This window comes from Pezoporus occidentalis, unplaced genomic scaffold, assembly GCF_034315485.1.
Source record: "Pezoporus occidentalis ecotype Australia unplaced genomic scaffold, CSIRO_AGI_Poc_V1 ctg99, whole genome shotgun sequence".
NCBI lineage: Eukaryota > Metazoa > Chordata > Aves > Psittaciformes > Psittacidae > Pezoporus > Pezoporus occidentalis.
The window spans coordinates 4,022,427-4,041,864 of record NW_026916358.1 but is presented as its reverse complement, the minus strand read 5'-3'; the positions used below and the strand labels follow the sequence as shown (position 1 = coordinate 4,041,864).

The window sequence follows — 19,438 nt, the reverse complement described above, 5'->3', positions numbered from 1 at the left end:
AACCAAAAGCTTGGCCTTTCCAACTAACAATTTTTATATTGTGTCTAATGACAGTTGTGCTCCAGAGTCGTGACTTGCGGTCTGCAGGACTAACTGGTGTTGGATCATAAGCAGGATAATAATACTTTCGTGTAGTGTCATGAGAAAATAGTGTGGGGTTTTGTTTTGTTTTCCCCAAGTGCAGTTGTTAGTAGAAAGCCTAAAAAAAAAGTCTACAGTGTATACCCTACCTACAGTTACAGAAGGTGTGTACTGGGGACTAAGGTCATAGAATCAAGCGAATTGTTAAGGCTGGAAAAGACCTTTAAGATCACTGTGTCCAACCATTCACCTAGCACTGCCACCACTAAACCATGTCCCTAAGTGCCACATCTACAGGTCTTTTAAATACCTCCAGAAGCAGTTTTTCCACCACTTCCCTGGGCAGCCTGTTTCAATCCAGCCTGTTCACCCTCTCTATGAAGAAATCTTTCCTAATATCCAACCTAAACCTCCCATGGTGCACCCCAAGGCCTTTACCTCTTGTTCTATGGCTTGTTACCTGGGGGAAGAGACCAACCCCCACCTCACTACAACCTCCTTTCAGGTAGCTGTAGAGAGCGATAAGGTCCCCCCTGAGCCTTCTCTTCTCCAGACTGAACAACCCCAGTTCCCCCAGCCATTCCTCACAGGGCTTGTGCCCTAGGCCCTTCACCAGCTTTGTTGCCTTTCTTTGGACCTGCTCCAGCAGCTTAATGCCCCTCCTTCCAAAGGTCATAAACTCTCTTCTTTTTCCCTGGGTTCCAGCCCAAGCTCTCTGTTCAGCCAGGCCAGTCTTCCCCACCGGCTCATCTTTCTGCACATGGGGACAGTGACAGCCTGCTCCTGTGCCTTCGAGATTTCCTTCTTGAATGTCCATCTGGCCTGGACTCCTCTGCCCTTCAGGACTGCTTCCCAAAGGACTCTGTCAACCAGGATCCTCAGCAGGCCAAAAGCTGCCCTCTGGAAGCCCAAAGCAGCAGTTCTGCTGACCCTCTTGTCTCCAAGAATTAAGAACTCTTATCATTTTGTGATCTCCATGCCTCCAGTCTTCACATCACCCACAAGTGCTTCTCAGTTCACAAACAGCGGGTCCAGTGGGTGCCTCCCCTAGTTGGCTCCCACACCAGCTGCTTCAGGGAGTTATCTCACACACACTCCAGGAGCCTCCTGGACTGTTTCACCTCTGCTGTGTTGTATTTCCAGAAGTCCCACCATGAGAACAAGGGCTAGTGGTTGTGAGACTTCTCCTAACTGCTCATGGAATATTTCATCTGCCTCTTCATCCTGGTTGGGTGGTCTGTAACAGACTCCCACCATGATGTCTGTCTTGTTGGCCTTCCCTCTGATTCTTACGTACAAGCACTCAACCCTGTCATCACCATCATTAAGCTCTAGACACTCAAAACAGTCCCTACCATACATGGCTACCTCACTGTCTCTCCCTCCTTGCCTGTCCCTTCTGAAGAGTTCATAGCCATCCATTGCAGCACTCCAGCTGTACAAGTTATCCCACCATGTTTCTGTGATGGCATCTACACCCTAGTTTTCCACAGCTGCGCAATGACTTCCAGCTCCTCCTGTTTGTTGTCCATGCTGTGTGCATTGGTGTAGATGTACTTCATTTGGTGCGAGAAAACTGTAATTCCCATGTGACTGTTCTCGGGTGCTTCCGTGGTTTCTGATGCATCAATAACCCTTGTGTCTTTGCTGTCACATTGCTCTCCATCCCCTACCTCCATGGAGACAGCAGTCCAAAGGACCTTGTTAGTGCATTGTCCCTCAAACATTGGTGTGGTGCCCCCAGGCTTATCTCTAGTGAGCCTGTTTTTATCCCTTTCCTCCTTCAAATCCAGTTTAAAGCTCTTTCTGTGAGCCCTGCAAACTCTTGTTTAGCGATCATGTCCCCCCTTTGAGGTGGGTGTACCCGATCCTTTAACATTAGGCCTGTTGTTGTGTAAATTGACCCATGATCAAAACCTCAAAATTCTGCCTGTGACACCAGGCCTGTAGCCAGGTATTGATCTGATGGCTCTTCCTGTAGAAAGATACCTGACAGATCCTTTGCACCAAAATAACTTTTGCTTAATCTACATTATATCTGTACACTGAGCACACAGCAGGGCAGGTGGGGACTGGCAGCAATGGCAGCAGCACCATGGGTCTGCTTTACAGGTCCTCCAAAGGAATTTCTTTCCTTTTTTTTGTTTGCCACAGCTAGGTCTGTGAAGGCCCATGGTGTGTTATTTAAGACGGGTGAACGTGTTTTGACTGGCTTGTACGAGGTACTTGGTGTGTTCTTGAGCGCTCGGTAAAAAGTAATAATCAGAGAACGCACAGGCTCCATTTCCTTAATGAATGCCGTCCTTCTCCATGGATTAACCTGCGAGTCGAGTACGTTGCATAATGGCTTTTCCGTCGTGTGGCCCTTTCATATAATAAACACATTGGCTACAGGGTTTGGGAGCACAGCTTAAATACTACCCAGGTAGCAACTGAGAGGAAACTGTTCAGCTTGGACCTTTTTCTGCTAAGTAAAAAAACAAAGGGCCCAGCAACCTCTGAGGTTGGGGTTTTGTTGCTGGCGACTCTGGTACAGAAAGGGTTGTTAGTATGGGCTTGGATTTCTGAGTCAGGCTCCTGTGCTGACGAAGCAGAAATGGTTTGAGGTCTGAAAATAATGCCTGAGCATTTGAAAATAGTTTTGTGTGGACACAAAGCTGTTTACGGATCACTCGCTGGCCACGTGCCAGTTTCTCAAGGACAAGGTGGGTTTTTCTTTCTTTGGAATCACAGATGTACTTGGCAGGGTATCAGAAGATAAAAATGCTGGAAAGAGTCTCCTGGTGCAAGCTCTCGTTTAATTGAAATACACACAACTCCAGGCTAAATGTGTGTTTTGCATCTTGCAAACAAGTTGGTAAAGTATTTCTTAATTTGCTCTTACAGACAGGTCACAGTATAAAACATGGTCCCCATTCTTTGTAAGAGTGCCTCCTCTTGTAGCACCCTCTCAGCATATCTGGTGCCCCAGAAGTTGCGTTTTAATTTCAGCAGTTGCTGCCTTGTAAATTATAGCTCCCTAGTCCATAATGGCGAGATGATGTGACTAGCTGGAAGTGGCGCTGCTCATGTTTGTAAGGAAAGAGGCTGTCAGTCAGTGTCTGCCCTCAGCAGGAAAAGCAGAAAGGCATAAACCACACTGTTCCAGCCCTTCTTTGTTGCGTGTTGTAGCACTGGAGGAGTACTGACAGTTGGACTGGAATTTATATATTTTTATATATACACACACATATATAAAATGTATGTTTAACGCTTCCTTAACTTCTCTTTACTCCCGATGTTCTGTAATTTTTTAAAGGTTGTGGATGTGAAATCTTCGATTTTAACCATGTTGAAATAAAACTCATTGCGCAGCCTGCCTTCCCTGCTCAGCTTGGCTGTATTGTTCTGGTGGAATGGTGTACAAATGAAAATAGCTCTCCTTCCCTTTGCCCCTCATTAATGTGAAGCAGTCCAATGATAGCTTCAGGTCCTTCCCACACAGTAGGTTTGTTAGTGTCTCATGGTGCAGCTAGACAAAAGGCGAGACTGGGTCAACTAAATGCAGTTGTGTGTGTGTTGGGCTCTTCCTTGTCCAGTGGGTTGAATCAACAACAGCAAACCCCAAAAGATATTAAAAAGGGAAATAAAAGCAGTGGAACCAATTTTTCTCCCATTTCCCTTCCCCTCCCACCAGGTCTTTTACATTTACAATAAGGTTAGTTCCCCTGTTGGTTTAGTGTACTTGAAGTTAAAGAAGTTGTTGATTTCTATTTAATACCCCTCCTGGTGCCCTCTGGGAGGCTGGTGGACATTTTGGGATGGTACCTATTGTAGCCATTCCTTGAAGCAGTGTAGCTGAATGCATGCTGTCTGTACCTGCTGGATGCCACCTGGTGATGGGTACTGTTCCCTTGCTGCCTTGGGGTGGATATTGCCTGTGTTTCAGAGCCGTGCTTTTTGGCAGTAGATTGAATGCAACAAGACTGGTAGGGTGTGTGTGGGCTTGGTTTTCCTTCTCTTGTGGTATATAACTTCTTGACAGTGTCTTCCAGAAGAGTGCAAGCTGCTTACAACAGCATTTGTGCATGGAGAGGCAGGGACTAACTATGGTTTTGATTTTCTTTTCCCCAAAGAGAAGTATGTCTTGTGGTGCTTCTATATGCCCAATGCTTAAATACTTAAATTTGCCAGGGAAAACTCCCCTTCTCTTTCAGAAAACACTGAGGTGGTTTCTCAGCAGCTTCTTGGTGGTGGCCTGAGTGAAATGGGTCCAGGCTTGCCTGGGTTTGCAAAGGGCCTTGGCCACAAGCTGTAAATTGCTCCTTTCGGTCAGAGAGCTCAGATTTGCACATCCAGGGATGATGAGTTAAATGTCTGTACGAATTCATTTAAAAAGCAAACAAAAGAGAAGCAGCACTGAGCTTCTTTTATCCAGGTTTATTTCAATGTCACTCTGGTGAAGTGATCATGAGACTCTGCCCTTTATCTGCTGTCTCTCCCAGCTAAGGAGGCACCTGTGTTGTTTCAAAGCCCTTATCATCCATGGCAGGTCAGTTTGGACCATACTTGGTCTGAGGTAGAAGCATCTGAAGTGGCACTATGTGGTTGTGGTGGTAGCTTGGTGGCCCTTGCAGCCTGATAAATACCAGGACTTGCTATGGCTGTGCCACCAAACCAGACCTGCCTCTCCTTCAGTTGGTGGCTGAGATCCGACAGAGGGTATTTGGTGATGAAAGTGGCTTCTGAGGTGTACAGTAATAAGTCATCTGTATCTGTAGTCATTTTGTATCCGCAAGTATATGTTTAATCATTTTGGTCTAAATTCTTCTCTTCATGTTCTCCATCTGGCTTGTTTTTATTTATAGTTGCCAGAAAGAAATGGTTCTGCATAAGAGACCACTGCAGGAGGTCCAGAGAGACAAATCAGTGTCAGGAGGGGTGGATTTAGTGACTGGTAAAGCCATTATGGTAGGGTGAAGAACTGATGTGAAAGAGAGCTGGACACAGCAGATTTTAGCTGACGTGTACAGAGGAAGCCAAATGTAGTCTGAGCCAACTGTGTCCATGTGGGAGGTGTGCCTCTACTCTGCTTTTATTCTTTTATTTTTGTTTTAGTTTGGGTTTTTTTGGTGTCTTTCCATAGTGTCCCAACTAAATTTTGTATGTATGTTTGAAAGCAGAAAAAAAGCAATAATAAGGTTAGAGGCCCTTCTCCGCTTGGAGAGGGCTCAGGGTCGGGACTCTTTTATAAGGGAAAATGAGTGACTATGTGTTTAGTAAAAAGCACTAAATGTGGGCATAGCCTGGTGGTGGCTGAAAGGATGGGTCTTGAAGAGGGTGTTTTCCAGGCTGGGGACTCAAGCTGGTTAGCTTGAGTGTCCTTGTAGAAGCAGCACTGAATCTGGGGCAGGAAGCTCTTGGTGGCTGCTTGCAGAGCAACAAAGCTTGATGCAGCAGCCAGGTGATGGCTAGGGTGTCTGATGGAGGGGCAGAGCTGTGTGCCATTGCAGTTCTCTTCCTGTCCTCTCCTGTTAGGCAAAAACATCTGTTAATTGGTGGGGTGAGGTGGACTGCTGGTCAGGGTGCTGGGAGTTGGCGGCAGATATGCCTCCTCACTCTTGTTCTGCCATTGACCTGTTGTGATCCTGGGAAACTTACATTGTGGCTTTCTGCCATGGTTTTCCCCACCATCCTTTTCTTTTTTTCTTTTTTTTTTTCTCTTCCTTTCCTTTTTCCTATTTAGGCAATGAGCTCTTTGAGAGAAGGAAATGCCTCTGATAATGTATATCCAGCATCTTTCGGAGTGGGAAGGCTACCACAAAACTAGCAATTGAAGTAAAAAAATCAGTGCATGGAACTCTTTGTCCTTACTAGCGGGTAACATCTTTTCACTCTGTCCCTGGAAGTACAGGAGTGATAATAACTGCGTCTTTCATACTTCACAGAATGCAGTACTATGCATGAATAAATTGTCATTATTATTTCTTCAGTAGACAGCTAGTGAGCTTGTGGATATCTAAAGCAGGATAAGAGAGTATGTTGTTTTCTGTTCTGCTTTCCAGGCATTTGATGTCAAGAGTTAGACAGAGGGAAAACACGGAATCCTGTCCTTTGTCTTAAACAGTGGGAGTCTTCAATAGCTTCTGGTTGGTTTGGGTTTAGAAATCACCTAACAGGAAGAAAGAACATTAATGTTGACCTTTTTTTCTTCTCGTGTTTCTGTGGTGATTTGCTAGGCTTTTGTTTTGAGGTTTTTTTGCTGATTTTTATTCTAGAAGGAGCTTCCATGCCAGATGAACATTATCCCTCTTTTTACAAATTTATCTCCATCGCTGGAGCCTATGGTTTAGCTTACAGAATGCTGTATCAGTGGGAGCAGCATTATTTTGGCTACAAATGCAACTAGGTGAAAATGTCTAAAATACAAATTTTATATTTTGTTATTTGTTTTTAACTGGGGAGGTTGCTCTCACTTCGTGCCGTTCCTTCTTTTTGCCTGTCAAAAAGGCATGTTCTGTTTCCTCCACAAGCACTACTCCTTGTTTTTCATAGGGTAGACCTACTCTTTCTGGGGAGTTGGAAGAAATGTCTTGTAGATTCCAAGTGTTCACAGTGCAGAGTTGGTTGGTCTGCAGCTTTCTGTGTTGGCGAGTGACGAAAAGAGCTGATGGTAAACATGCATTGGAATAATAAGGTATCATTTATTGCACTGGTGTGTGCAGCTTAATAGCAGAGTGTTGCTCCATGGCCTATTGCCTTAGGCTGGTAAGAGTTCAGAGTCAACTAAATAAGATGGAAACTGAGAAGTTAATTTTGGCATAGGGCATTGTGCAGCACTACTAAGTGGTGTTACCATGGTGAGTTTTCACACCATAGTATGTTTAAATGTAGCCTGCTGCTTCTTTGTATGTTGTAGAAACTGAAATGTGACTTTGTAGATTATTTTTTCAACTTAGTTGCTCTTCCTTCCACAACTGTCAGCATAGGATTTTAGGAGGTTGGAGTATTTTTCCAAAGACTTAATTGTGTACAGTGCACAGGGTAATCCAAGCTTGCAAGTCCATGAGTCATACAGGCTGCCTTCCCTCCTTAATGTGTGATGTTGCCCCATGTTCTGCTTCCATGGCATTTAGCTGGAGAGCAAGCTTCCAGGAACAGTCCCCCAGAAGGCACGTTAATACACAGGCCGGAAACTGTGCCGGTAGGAGAACTACATTACTGTGGAATACGTATCTTGGGTAATCAGGGGGGTAGGAGGTAAATGAGCTGATAGGATTTCTTTTGCACTTAATTTGCATAGTTCTTTGATAACATTAAGGCATCTTAAGGGGAAAAAAACCACTGTGAAAAACAGCACATAACACTGCTTGCTTTTGAACCTTTCCAAAGCAAAAATTTTACAGTAATAACGTGTGCAGAGAAAGAAAGAGGCAAGAAGTAGGTGTATTAACTGAATTGGAGAGTGTGGGTAGGTTTGAAATCTATAATGTTCTGCAGATCTTGGCAGTCTACCAAGGATTCCCCTTGTCCCTCTGCTTTTCAACATGCTTAAAGCCCACTGAGATGAGAAATAAACAGCGTATTGCTATCAGACATGACTGGGAATATGCTTAAGTAGTGCATTCAGTTTAAGATCCAGTGAAATGCTGCAGTGTTGCTGTGTTGATGAGAATAGCTGTATTTTAAACCGCTCCATATGTACGTAAACTTTCTGTCATCCTCATGAGAAGAAACAGGACAAGGTTTGGGGTCAGCGGGCTCAAATATGTTGACATGCTCACCTCAACAGGCTATTTAAAAATAGAATGTTGCAATAGCAGTCTTAAATATTCTTATGTTGCTTCCTTAGGAGATTATCAAGTGCTTTAATATGAATAGATTAACGAAAAGAGGGAAAGAAAAGCAGGGAGGATGCAAAAGAAACTACAAGTAGTTTGGAAATCTTGATTGATAGAATCTTAACGTGGTCTAAATGAAGGGAATGTGTTGGTGGCCTCTTTTTCATGGTGGTGTGAGCCAGGCTTAGGTGACAGTAGCAATAGTTTGTTGTGGCTCCTACCCTGAGACTTGGTAAAGGGCAGACTCTCGCTCTCTGGATGACATAACCTTTACTACTTGTTGCTGTTACTATGCAGCACAACCTCTGCAGCCTCCTCAGGCCATTTGCTCTGGAAGCAGTCATCTTATGCTTAACAAGATGCATCTAGGTTGCTCTCAACTTCATTGAATATTTCATATCCACATTTAACTTTCTGGCCAGGGGACACTTACCCTGTGATCCCCAGCCTCTGGTATTTGGTATCTAGCAGTATTTTAAGAAGCTGCTGTTTTCAGTTAGCATGGGTCGTGGTTTGCAGTCTGGTGGTGACATTGTTCAGATATGCCAGAAACACAGCTTCAAGAATCTCTGCTGTGCCCTGGGGATAAGTGAGCCCGGGACACCCCAAGGGGCCACAACTCCAGACAGTGCTAAAGCAAAGGCTTCATTCTGCAAGAAAAATGCTGTCCTGCTGCAGCGTTAGCCAGTGGTGTTGCTGAGATGGTGTTTGGATGAGGCCTTAATGGTTACCACATTTATGAAGTGTCCTGGGAGTTAGACTTCAATAAATTTTTATCCCAGGAGGCTGAATTTGGAGGGTTTCTCCTATCTACAACTCCTGTAGTTCCTTTGTCGCATTCAACCACTTTGTGATTTTGTTATTGTTCTTAATGCAGGCAGATTTTTCCAAGGCAAAAGCTGGCTATGAAAATCTGAAGATCAGTTTCCGAAATGGGAATGCTTAGCCATTTCATGTTGCAAGCAAAATTATAGCAGCATGCTAATAGTTTGACAAGTCTGTTCTTGAGCTGTTAAGCAGATAAACAAACAAAGTCTCTGCTCATGCTTATATGTTGTGCTTGTGATGTTTGCTTTCTCCTTCCCTCTAAAAACATTTTTAATGAAAAGAATGTGGTTTCAAAATGTCCTCTTACTTCTCTCATATAAATGAATGTCATGCAACCCCCCACATATGTGTTGTAGATGCTTAGAGTATGAATGCTCCATACATTATGAAAAGGGTATTTGGAGTAATTTTAAAGAATATTCTGAAATGACTGGGGTTTAAATTTGGCCTGGGATACTGAGCAGCCCACACTTCCCACAGTCTGCAGTTCCCTTTCTTTCCAGTCCCTTAGGAGGCTTATGGAGAACCTTTTCCCATCCCTGCTGCAGAAACAGCAAAGTGAAACATGAGCAATCGCTGCGCTGTGCTGTAGCTGTCATGGCCCAGGTTTTCGTAGGGTCTAGTGGAGGCACCAGCAGGATCTTGTAAAGCTGCAGGGGAAGGATGGCTGGGCTGGTGCATGTTAGTCATCCTGAGTGGGCCAGTCTCACAGGGAGGAACATAGTCTTGAGAATAGCTGTGAAGCTGAGCCCTGGAAAGCTTGAGGCTTCTCTCTGGAAATAACAAGCCCACCAGTAGTTTGTAGATTTAAAAAGACAAATAGAGCAAACTTTCCATAAGATATGTGGCATCCTGTGGATGTCTTGCTGCTTCGTTCTCTGTGTCCCTTTCTCTGATAGGCGTATGTTCTATCACTGTTTTGGCGCCCCCGCTTTGCTGCAGAATTAATGGTGAACCATATTTCACTGTTTTTTTTTAAATGTTTCTTCTTCCTCAGTGTTCTTCCTCATCAGTGTTGTGAGTTTTTATCCTCTGAGAGGTCCTTGTTCTTCTCTTATCTTTAGCATATTCCTCTTGTACCTCAGACTGTGCTTCCCCATCTCCTTGGGCCTTTTAGTTCCTTCCACGGGGCTGTGGAAAATAGGAGCAGTGCTGAGAGAAGGCGTTCTTCCACCTCAGTGTAAAACATTTCCCTCTCTTCCCTTGGTGGGATGTTAAATCCTGAGGAGAAGACCACAGGCTTTTGTCATTAGGCAGAGATCCAGGGTGGGAAATTGGAGTTGCATCTCTCCTGGGCTTGCTGAAAGGCTTTGGTTCAAGAAGTAGTAAGGTCAAGGTGAGGTCAGTCTTGGCTACTGCACATGTTACGACCCTAACTTTGTTTTAGAATCGAAACCAGCTTGAGATCAAGCTGTAAAAAGAAATGCATGCAATAAAGGGAGTTTACAGAGCCGGCAGAAGCCTGAGTACAGTGATTTATTTATAGAAAGCATGTGGATTGGTTAATAAGGGGAGAGAGAAGCGCAATGAGAGTTGTGAAAGAAAGCGGAGGCTGTGAATTCTGCAGTATTCCATCCTTTCTACTGCACCAGCAGTATGCCTGGCCATTGGCTTTGTGGAGAGGTCAGGATTTCTCCAAAGAGGCTGGTGGTTTGGGGTGCTTCAGTTCTGGGGTGCCAGTCTTGAAAGAATCTGTAAAGAGATAAAGCATTCAGTCCAAGAAAAAAATATACTGTTGCTGTCCATCAGCTATACTGGATGCTGTTTCCGCCTAGGAAACTTAAAAATTGGTCAGAGGAAAGGTAAAGGAACTGTGACTTTAATGCAGTGTTTTGTTGTGGTTTTTTATCATAAGTTGTGATAAAAGTGAAGAAGTGTAGTGGGCACACCTCTTCCTGTCAAGCATGACTGATTCAGGCAGGAGCCTTTGAGGACGATGGTGTTGCGAGACCAGGCTGTTTGTCTGGAAGTCTCAGGGCAGCCTGCTGGGTGTTACGTGGAGAGCTGGGTAACACCAATCCTAGGGCCGTTTCTGAGTGCGCGTTTGGAATAAAAATACAGCACAGCTAATTGGTACGGCCCCACCTTGTGTAAAAATATACAGGAGAAAGAAGGGGTTTTGTCAGAGTCAGCTGAGGCCAGTTAGAGCCCAACCATGGCTGGAGCTGGAGGGGCCCGTGGTGCTGCTTGCCTCCCAGCCGTGCAGTCCGCCTCCTGCCAGCTCTGGCTCTGCTCTGACTGCAGAGCAAACCAGTTTAATTTCCTGATCTGCAGTCCCCTGCCCCACCCTGCAGTTTGCTTTTTCTGTGTTAACTTTCTACCATTTCAGTGATCTCAATCAGCTTATCATATGATCTGATGAGTGCCAGAAGGAGCTCAGTGCTCCCAGGAGAAATATGTGACAGGAGGCTGGAGGGAGGCAGGGGAAGGAAGGGTTGGAGCTCCCTGCTGCAGGAGCTGGGATCTATTAATTCAGCTCCAGCTGTACTGAGAAACCATACCCTTATGGTGGCGTAGCTGAAGGGAGACAACGTCTTGTTCTTGTCTAGCTATTGTGAGACAGGCGAAGAGAGCTGTTGCAGGTCTGATGCATCACTTGAAGAAAACTCACTTTCTTTCATTGGTGAAGACCAAAACAAAGAGAAATGTCCTTTTTGCAACCCCCTAAGCATGCTTGAATTTACCTAGTAATATGTCACCCAGGTACTAGGTGCTGGTGCATGGAAATAAAGCATGCAATATGGCGAGTTTAACTATTCTAGCATGTTAATAAACTATCATTACCGAGTATGAGCTTTGCTAAAGTAAACAGAAGGGAAGCTGTGAATGTAATCTGTCTGCACTTAATCTTGGTAATCATCCTTTTAATGTGGAGACAAAGAAATGGGTTCTAAGATTTGTATAAGAACATTTAAAAAAAAACTTTTTTTAATCCTTCCAGAGTGTTGTTTTTCATATGAAATATCAGGAGGGTCCAGTGCAGCTGGGGAAAAAACAGTGTCTGGACCTGTTGTCTGAATGTTTTGCTCTGTGCATGCTGAAGGGATGGGTGAGATGCTGGCACTGACTTTTCTCTCTCTTATTCAGGGTCGACATGTCAAGACAGGTCAGCTGGCAGCCATCAAAGTCATGGACGTTACAGAGGTGAGCAGAATAACAATTACTTTATTAACAATATGGGTAAAATTTAATAATAAGAGATGGTATATGGCTTACCTCGTATTTATTTTGAAGGGCATAGTCCTTGCACATGGATGTTTGCTTTCTGTTTGCCGGACCTAACCTCTCCAGCCTATCTGCCCTTTATGAGATGTCTGTTCAGGGCCCTCTGGTCTTCTTCACAGATTGCTTTGGCTGCTCCCAGGACATACGAGCAGACATAGCACTCCCTTTACAGACACTTCTCAGAAGAGGGGAAAAAAGTCAGATTCCCCGCTTCCTACCTTTTTCTCTTTAATGTAGCGTCTTGCTTGTACCAAAAAAGGTGAGGAGGCTGCTTGACTTAGGGGACGGTAGTTTCACTGCTACATTTGCAGCCTACAAAGGGTATATATTTATTCATAGGAGTGGGTCCAATGAAGTTCCAAGAAGTCTGAAAGCAGAAACATCTGCAGGAATGATGAGCAGATTGCTGGCAGAATTCAGCAGTGTAAAGTAGTAGTTGTAACTGACCTGGGGGATTTACTGTGGAGCTTTAGATGGGAAAGACGGGAAATTAACCCAGCCAAAGAAATAAAAAATATATGCCTATACTTGAATCCTTAGATGTCTTGCAGTTTATGCTGTTCAAAAAGCAATCAGTTTAAATTATGTCTTCAAAACAGATCAGGAAAAGCATGGGTTTTCCCCTGTTGATTCCATTCGTGTTTTCTGGAGTTACATCCACAAATTAACAACAGCTTCAGATTTAAAATCAAATGGGATCCTCCTGTGTGATATCTGCAACGCTTGACTGATACCACACTTCTGAAGAGAGGTTGTGCCTCTTCAAACCAAGCGTCTTATTTTTCTGAACTCTTCAATCTTTTATAGGTATTAGGGGAAAAATTATGTTAATGCATGTGCATTGTCCAGGGCAGGAGGGCTTTGGAAAGCTCATTATATTAAGCAAAACTGCTACAAGGGTTTTGATGCAAAATGTGTGTTATAGTTCGGTGTGTGCATAGGTGCCAGCAAGTAAAAATGGCTGCAGAAGGACACAAGCTCCTAGGTGAGTGCCTGGGGAGTACTGGCTAAACAGGTAAGGAAACAAGAAGGCAGGGTTAGGTCAACTGGTAGGACTTAAGTCGTATCTCTGAATCTGCTTGTGATCGATGGGCAGTGTGACTGCCCCTCTCTAACTTAAGCTATTGTGTCTGCCAAGAGCTAGACATTCTTGCTTTGTAAGATGACCTGATAAAAATCAGTTTTCAGCTGGAGATTTTCATGGCTGTCTTCATGAGGAGGCAGTGTTCTTTTGCTGCAGTTAACAAGCAGGCAAACCAGAGAAGAATGAAGGTGTGTTGACACACAGTGAATGTTCACTGCACAGCAAATGTTTCCATTTGTGCAGTGGTTTTACACAGGGCAGCTTGCTGGACGGTGCACAGCGAAGGCTTCTTCCATAAGATTGGCTGTACTGTACACTCCCTCTGTTTTTAATAGCTTATCTTAATCACAAACAGTTGTAATGGAGAGGTTGCACAGCCAAAGGAAAACAATTGAAAAATGCTGTCTGTAGTATGGCTGAGCTCATGTTGTGGGAGATGGCTTATGTTTTGAAACTCTTAATTTTTGGCTGTTTTTGAAAAGCCAGTTGTATATTGGCATTGTCTGACTTTCATCTCAGAAGCTCATGCTTTTTCAGGGGCTAAAGGGCAATCAGAGGGAGGAGTTTGGAGATGTTAGCCGCATGCAGCTTGAAAGTGTTGTCGTTCCTACCAGTGGAGCTCATGTGTTTTTGCTTCTAAGCAGTGAGCCTGCGGAGGCTAAAAATGTGGTGTAAATTCTCCCAAGTCATGTAAAGTCAGCTCCAGTTTTTAACACCAGGCACGGATGATACTGTTCCTAACACCAAGCATGAGTGATACCATTGCATGTACTATTTTCTCAGTGGCAGATGTGGCCATAGGATATTCCTGTCCACTCTTTCTTGCTGGTTCCTTGTTTAAAATACCCTCGCTCTTCTTTTTCCACTGGTTATTTATAACCTGCATTGGTTTGCTGATCTAGCACATGACATTGCAAACAGTTGTGCTGTCGCTATGAAGAAGGTGGTGTGAGACTGGAAAAGAGCTGTTGCCAGGCATGGTAGAGAAGGGGCAGTAGCTCAGATTGACATTGCTGACAGAGATGTCCATGTCATGAAGTTTCATCATCAGTTCCTCAAGGGATGGTGTCATGAAGACCTCCTTTTGCTGCCAGACTGCGCATCTCCATCCTGGAGATGGAGGCTTATGGATGGTAGAGAGAGCATGTGGGACAGAAAGGGCAGTGACTGCCACTGTCAGCACTGCCCTGAAAGAAATGCTTAAGGGACCACAGCCTCAGATATACTTTCTCCACCTGCTTCAGGAGCTACAATTAGGTGAACTGCTCTTGTAGGCCAGTGATAACACTGTATCTGTGTCCATGGGGAAAGATGCTTCAGTGGAAACTTCTATAAAACTGAAATTGTGATTTTTTTTTTTTGTTTGTTTGTTTGTTTTGGTTTTTTTTTGTTTTCTGTTGAGCATCTATGGAACCTCTAGGTGATTTTTGCCTCTGTGCATGTGTCACTGGCAGTGTTAATGCCTTTCTGCTTAAATACAGGCAGTTCCATGGAAGGTTATCAGATTGTTTTGTCTAACCTGCATTGAGAACAGATCCAAGATTTTCTTCTGGGATACCTCTGATCTAGTACTTGCTTTGCCAAACACTTGACAAATTAGCAAGCTTAATGTGTTGGCACGCTTTGTGGGCACACCCCAAATTTTCAGCTTTCAAAGCCCCAGTTCTGCAATTCACACATTGCTCAGGATCAGCGAGGTTACATCAGTTCTGGGCTGTACAGCTTTGATCACCCGCATGGGAGGGATGTCAAAATCAGAGTGATGGCTTTCCTGAAAAAGTTTTGGTTGGCATGAAGAAAACAAGGTGGTATAACCTCCGACTAGAGACATTGGAAGAAACATCACAGCTCTGTAACTTACATGGTGCTGTGGAAATGCTGTTCATCCTTCCCAGCTTTTCTTGTGGTTTTCTCTTCAGATTTTAATTTTGAAAAGAATGGTGGTAAGGATGAGAAAAGAAGAGGTGGGCTGAAGATATCAGCTTGATCTTTGAATATATTATGACTAGTTAGTACTGCTGCCTGAAACGTTAGGGGGGTGTTGATGTGCATAAAACTTTCCTGTCTCTTCCACTTTCCTCCTCTCTAAACAAATTAAGAAAAGGCTTAGAAGATTGTGTGGATCTTTATAGATCTTTACATCTGCAGCACTAAAGCAGAGGCACTAAAGGATCTGTAAGATCTAAAGATCTGTAAGTCTTCCTACAGAATGGTGCATATGTAGGTCCTATTTTCACTTTCTGAGGGTGAAGCTGGAGAGCATGTGGGGTGAAAAAAAATTTCACTGGAGCGTAGAACAAATAAAACCCCCACGAGTCCTCATCGATTTGAAAGCTATTCTGCTGTTGGAATGAGCCCAATGACCGTAAAAGGGGAACAATATGAACTATCAGTGTATACATGCTTCAGAAATTATTCTCTGAGATGTGCATATATGTAGGGCAAAGCTCAGGCTGCATGCATGTTATGGAGGGAGGCATCATTTGAGAGATTGCTGTCGTCTGTCTTTAATCCTTTTACTGTCTCTGTTCCTTTTGGGGCATTCTTTTGGAGAAGGCGGTGTTCAGTCTGTGTTGACCCCTTCCACTCGCTTGCCCATGAGGTCCTTGCGGTCTACTGGTGTGCAGCCCTGTAGCACACCAGCTGGGCCGTGACCGATGTTATCAGATGCAACGCAAGTACACTGCGAGATTTGGCAGTCACTGTTTAGTTAGAAGAATCCATTTTCTTGTGAAATAAATAACATTTAAAACCTTAGCAAAGCTTACTTGGCAAATCTGACTGCATCTAAGCTGTTAACTTGCATTACACCCTAAACAGGCGGCTCGACTCTGCTTAACTCTTTTGGAGGCTTTCTGTGCAGGTGCACAGTTGGTTTCCAGTGTCACTCCTGTGTTTCCCTTCCAGCGATGCTTTTTTCTTTGAAAGGTTTAGTAACTGATTTTGGGGGAAAAACACAACCTCTTCTTTTCTGTTCGTTATAACCCCTGACGCTGCTGCTTCTTCCTCCTACCTCTTCCCACACACACGCTTGGCATCCCTTGGGAAAGTTTTCCACATGCCTTTTTTAATAGCAGCATTTCTCAGCTCTTGTGCCCAGTGTTTCATGACTTGTCCAGTCTAGTCTGTGTAAAATTATGCTAAGTAAACAACTGGATACCGTATCCTGCTGATTTATGAAAGACAGACAAGCTTTTAGTGCTTGCCTGTCTTGCCCTTTCTGTATGTGCTCTGCACAAAAATTAACAACCCCGAACCAAAACCTCCAGGCCTGCAGAGAAACGTGGCACATCTCCCATACCTAGACAGGAAAGGTTACCCGAATTATTCATTGCTGTCTTCCCGACTCTGCTGACTGCTTTTTTTTTCTGTTGCAGTAGGCAAGTCACTTTGATTCTTATGAGTCTGTATCTTATGGCCTGCGTGGTGTTATAAACTGCGATCATGTGGATGATCTATCCATAGTCTGTAACATATCCAATACCAATCTGCAGAAAGACTGCAGATAAATAAAAATGTGTGTGTTCCCACACATGCAGGCAGACAAAATGAGGGGAAAACAAAAATGATAACTACCAAAAGTTTACCATAACATTTGTTTATATGTATATGCATATGTATATTTATATTTATTTACCATGAGAACCTGGAGACAGTCTTGTATATTTTGATCTTAATGAAAACATTAAGAAGTTGATGCTTCATGTGAAAAGACTGGGAAATGCAGATCCTCACAGCACTGTATAACAGAACTGGGTTAAGCCAGTCCAGAGAAACTGAATATGGGCTGGCCCTCTATTGTGGAGACATGAATGTACTGCTTTACCTGGCTTAGTGCAGCTACCTGATAAAGTACTTATACAGCAGCCCATGCCTGTGCTTATTGCAAAGCTAGCCAAAACAAACCTGAAGCCAGTAGAATACCAAAAGCCCTTGCCATATCCTTTCCTCTTGATATGAATTGGGGAGAATGGATCAGGGTACTAAAAATCCAGATTGTTCCCATGGGGAGTACTGGCACCCTGCTTGCTTGTTGCAGTTCAGAGGAAAACAGAGCTGGGCAGAGTGGTCCCTTAAGCTGTAACATCTGGTTTGGGAGGTCAAAAAGAGCTACAGGAGTCTAGCAGCCAGCGGGGCAGCCTTTTTTGAGTTGCAGAGCATTTGTATAATTGACTGTTTCCCCTCTTAATTTGAGCTCCCACTAGTACTTCTGCTGCATGCCCTTGCCCAGGAACTTGGCACGGTTCTTCCCATGCATTATCATGACCCTGATGGAGGGAGGCTCAGCCCTGTGGTGCTGGCTGATGTCCTTTTGGAACCAGGCTCTCCTGCATTCACATCAGGTCCACGCTGCCTGGGTTGGGCAGAACGGGTCCAGTCCATCTTCATGGTGAGGGCTCTGCACAGCGGGGGGAGCTCATGGCATCAGACATGTCACAACATCCATGTCCTTGGGTGGCAGGGCAGTGCTTAGCCTTACTGCTCATAGTCCTGACAGAGCAGAGTGACATTTAACTCTGGGGAGCCTTTTGTCCTTACAGTCATACTTTATCTCACAGCAAGGCAAATACATCTAACACCCAGCTTGAGTCTGATCTACGGTTTTTGGATGTGATACAGTAAACTTTCCTGGAGCAGTGCTAGCACCAGTTTGGGTAAAGAGCAGACTTCCACTCTCTTCATCCGAGTCCTGGGGTGGTTAGCAAGACTACCAGTGGAAGAGCTTATTTGGGAAGGGGAGGATGTCAGGTTTAATGCAGCTGCAAGAGGGAGGTTGACTAGGGAGCTCTGCATGCAGTTTGAGTCAGGGCAGAACACTGTGGTTATTACCAAGCACAGCAGCTTGGGATATGATACACAACATGGATTGACTGGAGAGAGCTGGTGCCGAGCACCAAGGCTCTGCATTACTGAGTCCCAGTGAAGAGCAACTTCACACTGATGCTGTGGTTGGTGGGAAAAAAATGGCTATGGGAAAAGAAAAATACCTGCTTGTTTCTATATTTGCTTTTTTTTATCATACAGTTTCTTCTCAGTGCAAGATTTTTACCCAAGTGGAAGACTGACTGCATTGCATGCACTGCCTATTGTCAGTTGTCCTTGCAGGTATACTGCTCTATACATTTTAACATGCCTGTTTTGGAACCTGAGTGTTTCAAGGCTAGGAGAAACAAATGTTTTCCTTTTGCCTTTAAGATCCGTGAGTGCATCATTGCTACCACACCAGCATCTATTACCTGTCAACAGCAGAAGAGCTTTGGCTGTGGCAGCTTCATGGTGCTTTTTTAGCACAACTCCTGTTGTATGGCTTTTTAGCTGAGGCCAGGAGATGGCTTCATACTCAAGCTTGATCATGGATCATTGTGTTATGAAAGTGCAAAGAAAGCTGTGTTGCCTCTGCCTTCTCCTCATCTGTGTGGTTATGCCAGGTCTGACGTGCAAGGTTTTTGTCCTGTCTAGCAGAAAAAATGCTTTGCCAATGCTCTGCAAGTTATAATGTAGTTTAGATTACTCAAACTGAATTTATGGCCACATAAAGGGAACTTTACTGTAGTTTGGAGTGCAGAAGTATCTCCTTGTTTTAAGGAGACAGCCTTAAAATTTTGCCTACCTGGCTGTCAGAGAACCAGATAGCAATGCTGTAGCACAACAGATGATGCTCAGGTTATACTGCGCAGCTCTGGCACTGGAATCTGTTACTGCTCATCACTTTGTGAGAGCACATGTTTAGTACTGGAACATAATGGAAACTAGGAGGCTGTGTAGGCTGCAGCTGACTTCCATTAGTGAGAGGGCAGGATTGTGTATTAAGAAGATTTCCCTGCAAGCCTTGAGCTCTTTGGACAAGTCTGGACTTTTTCTGTAAAAACTTCTTTGCTTTGGTCTGATGGTGCAACTGCATTGACACACTCAAAGGAAAGGATAAGTCATCTAGGTGAGCTACTGACGTCTGTTACTATCCATATAATGAGTAGGACAAGTGCTTGAATTCCAGCTTTTGGGCACTGTTTATCAGTCCAAGTGGGCAATATTCATACATTTAACTGTAATCCTATGCCTGTTTTCTTTTAGTCATAAGCTTAGTACCTGCAGTGAGCATTGACAATGAAGTCACTAATGACAATGTGATTTCGTATGTATATGAATGACTGCTAGCATATGTCTTTGTTAGGGAATTCTGGACCCTAATACTGTCAGTGGTGAAGGCTCAGTGTGGGTAGTGTGAGGATGCTTTCACAATTGTGATATTTAATCTACAGGTCATACCTACACTGATACGAATTTGAGCAATAGTAGCCTGCGCAAGTTCTAGTGATGGAGCATATCTTCTGAGCTGAGGGGAGCGTTCATGCAGGTGGCCTCAAGACAGGCAATTTACTGTTGCTTTCCCGACCACTGA

General features: G+C 44.2%; 1 protein-coding gene across 9 annotated transcripts in view; it reads left to right on the top strand.

Moving 5' to 3' along the window:
- Positions 1–19,438, top strand: part of MAP4K4 (mitogen-activated protein kinase kinase kinase kinase 4) — a 165,017-nt gene that overhangs the window by 63,727 nt on the left and 81,852 nt on the right. For all 9 annotated transcript variants that reach the window (XM_062606931.1, XM_062606927.1, XM_062606929.1 and 6 more), the window contains exon 3: positions 11,817–11,873. In XM_062606931.1, the coding sequence (XP_062462915.1) occupies positions 11,817–11,873 (57 nt within the window). The remainder of the gene's footprint in view (positions 1–11,816; positions 11,874–19,438) is intronic.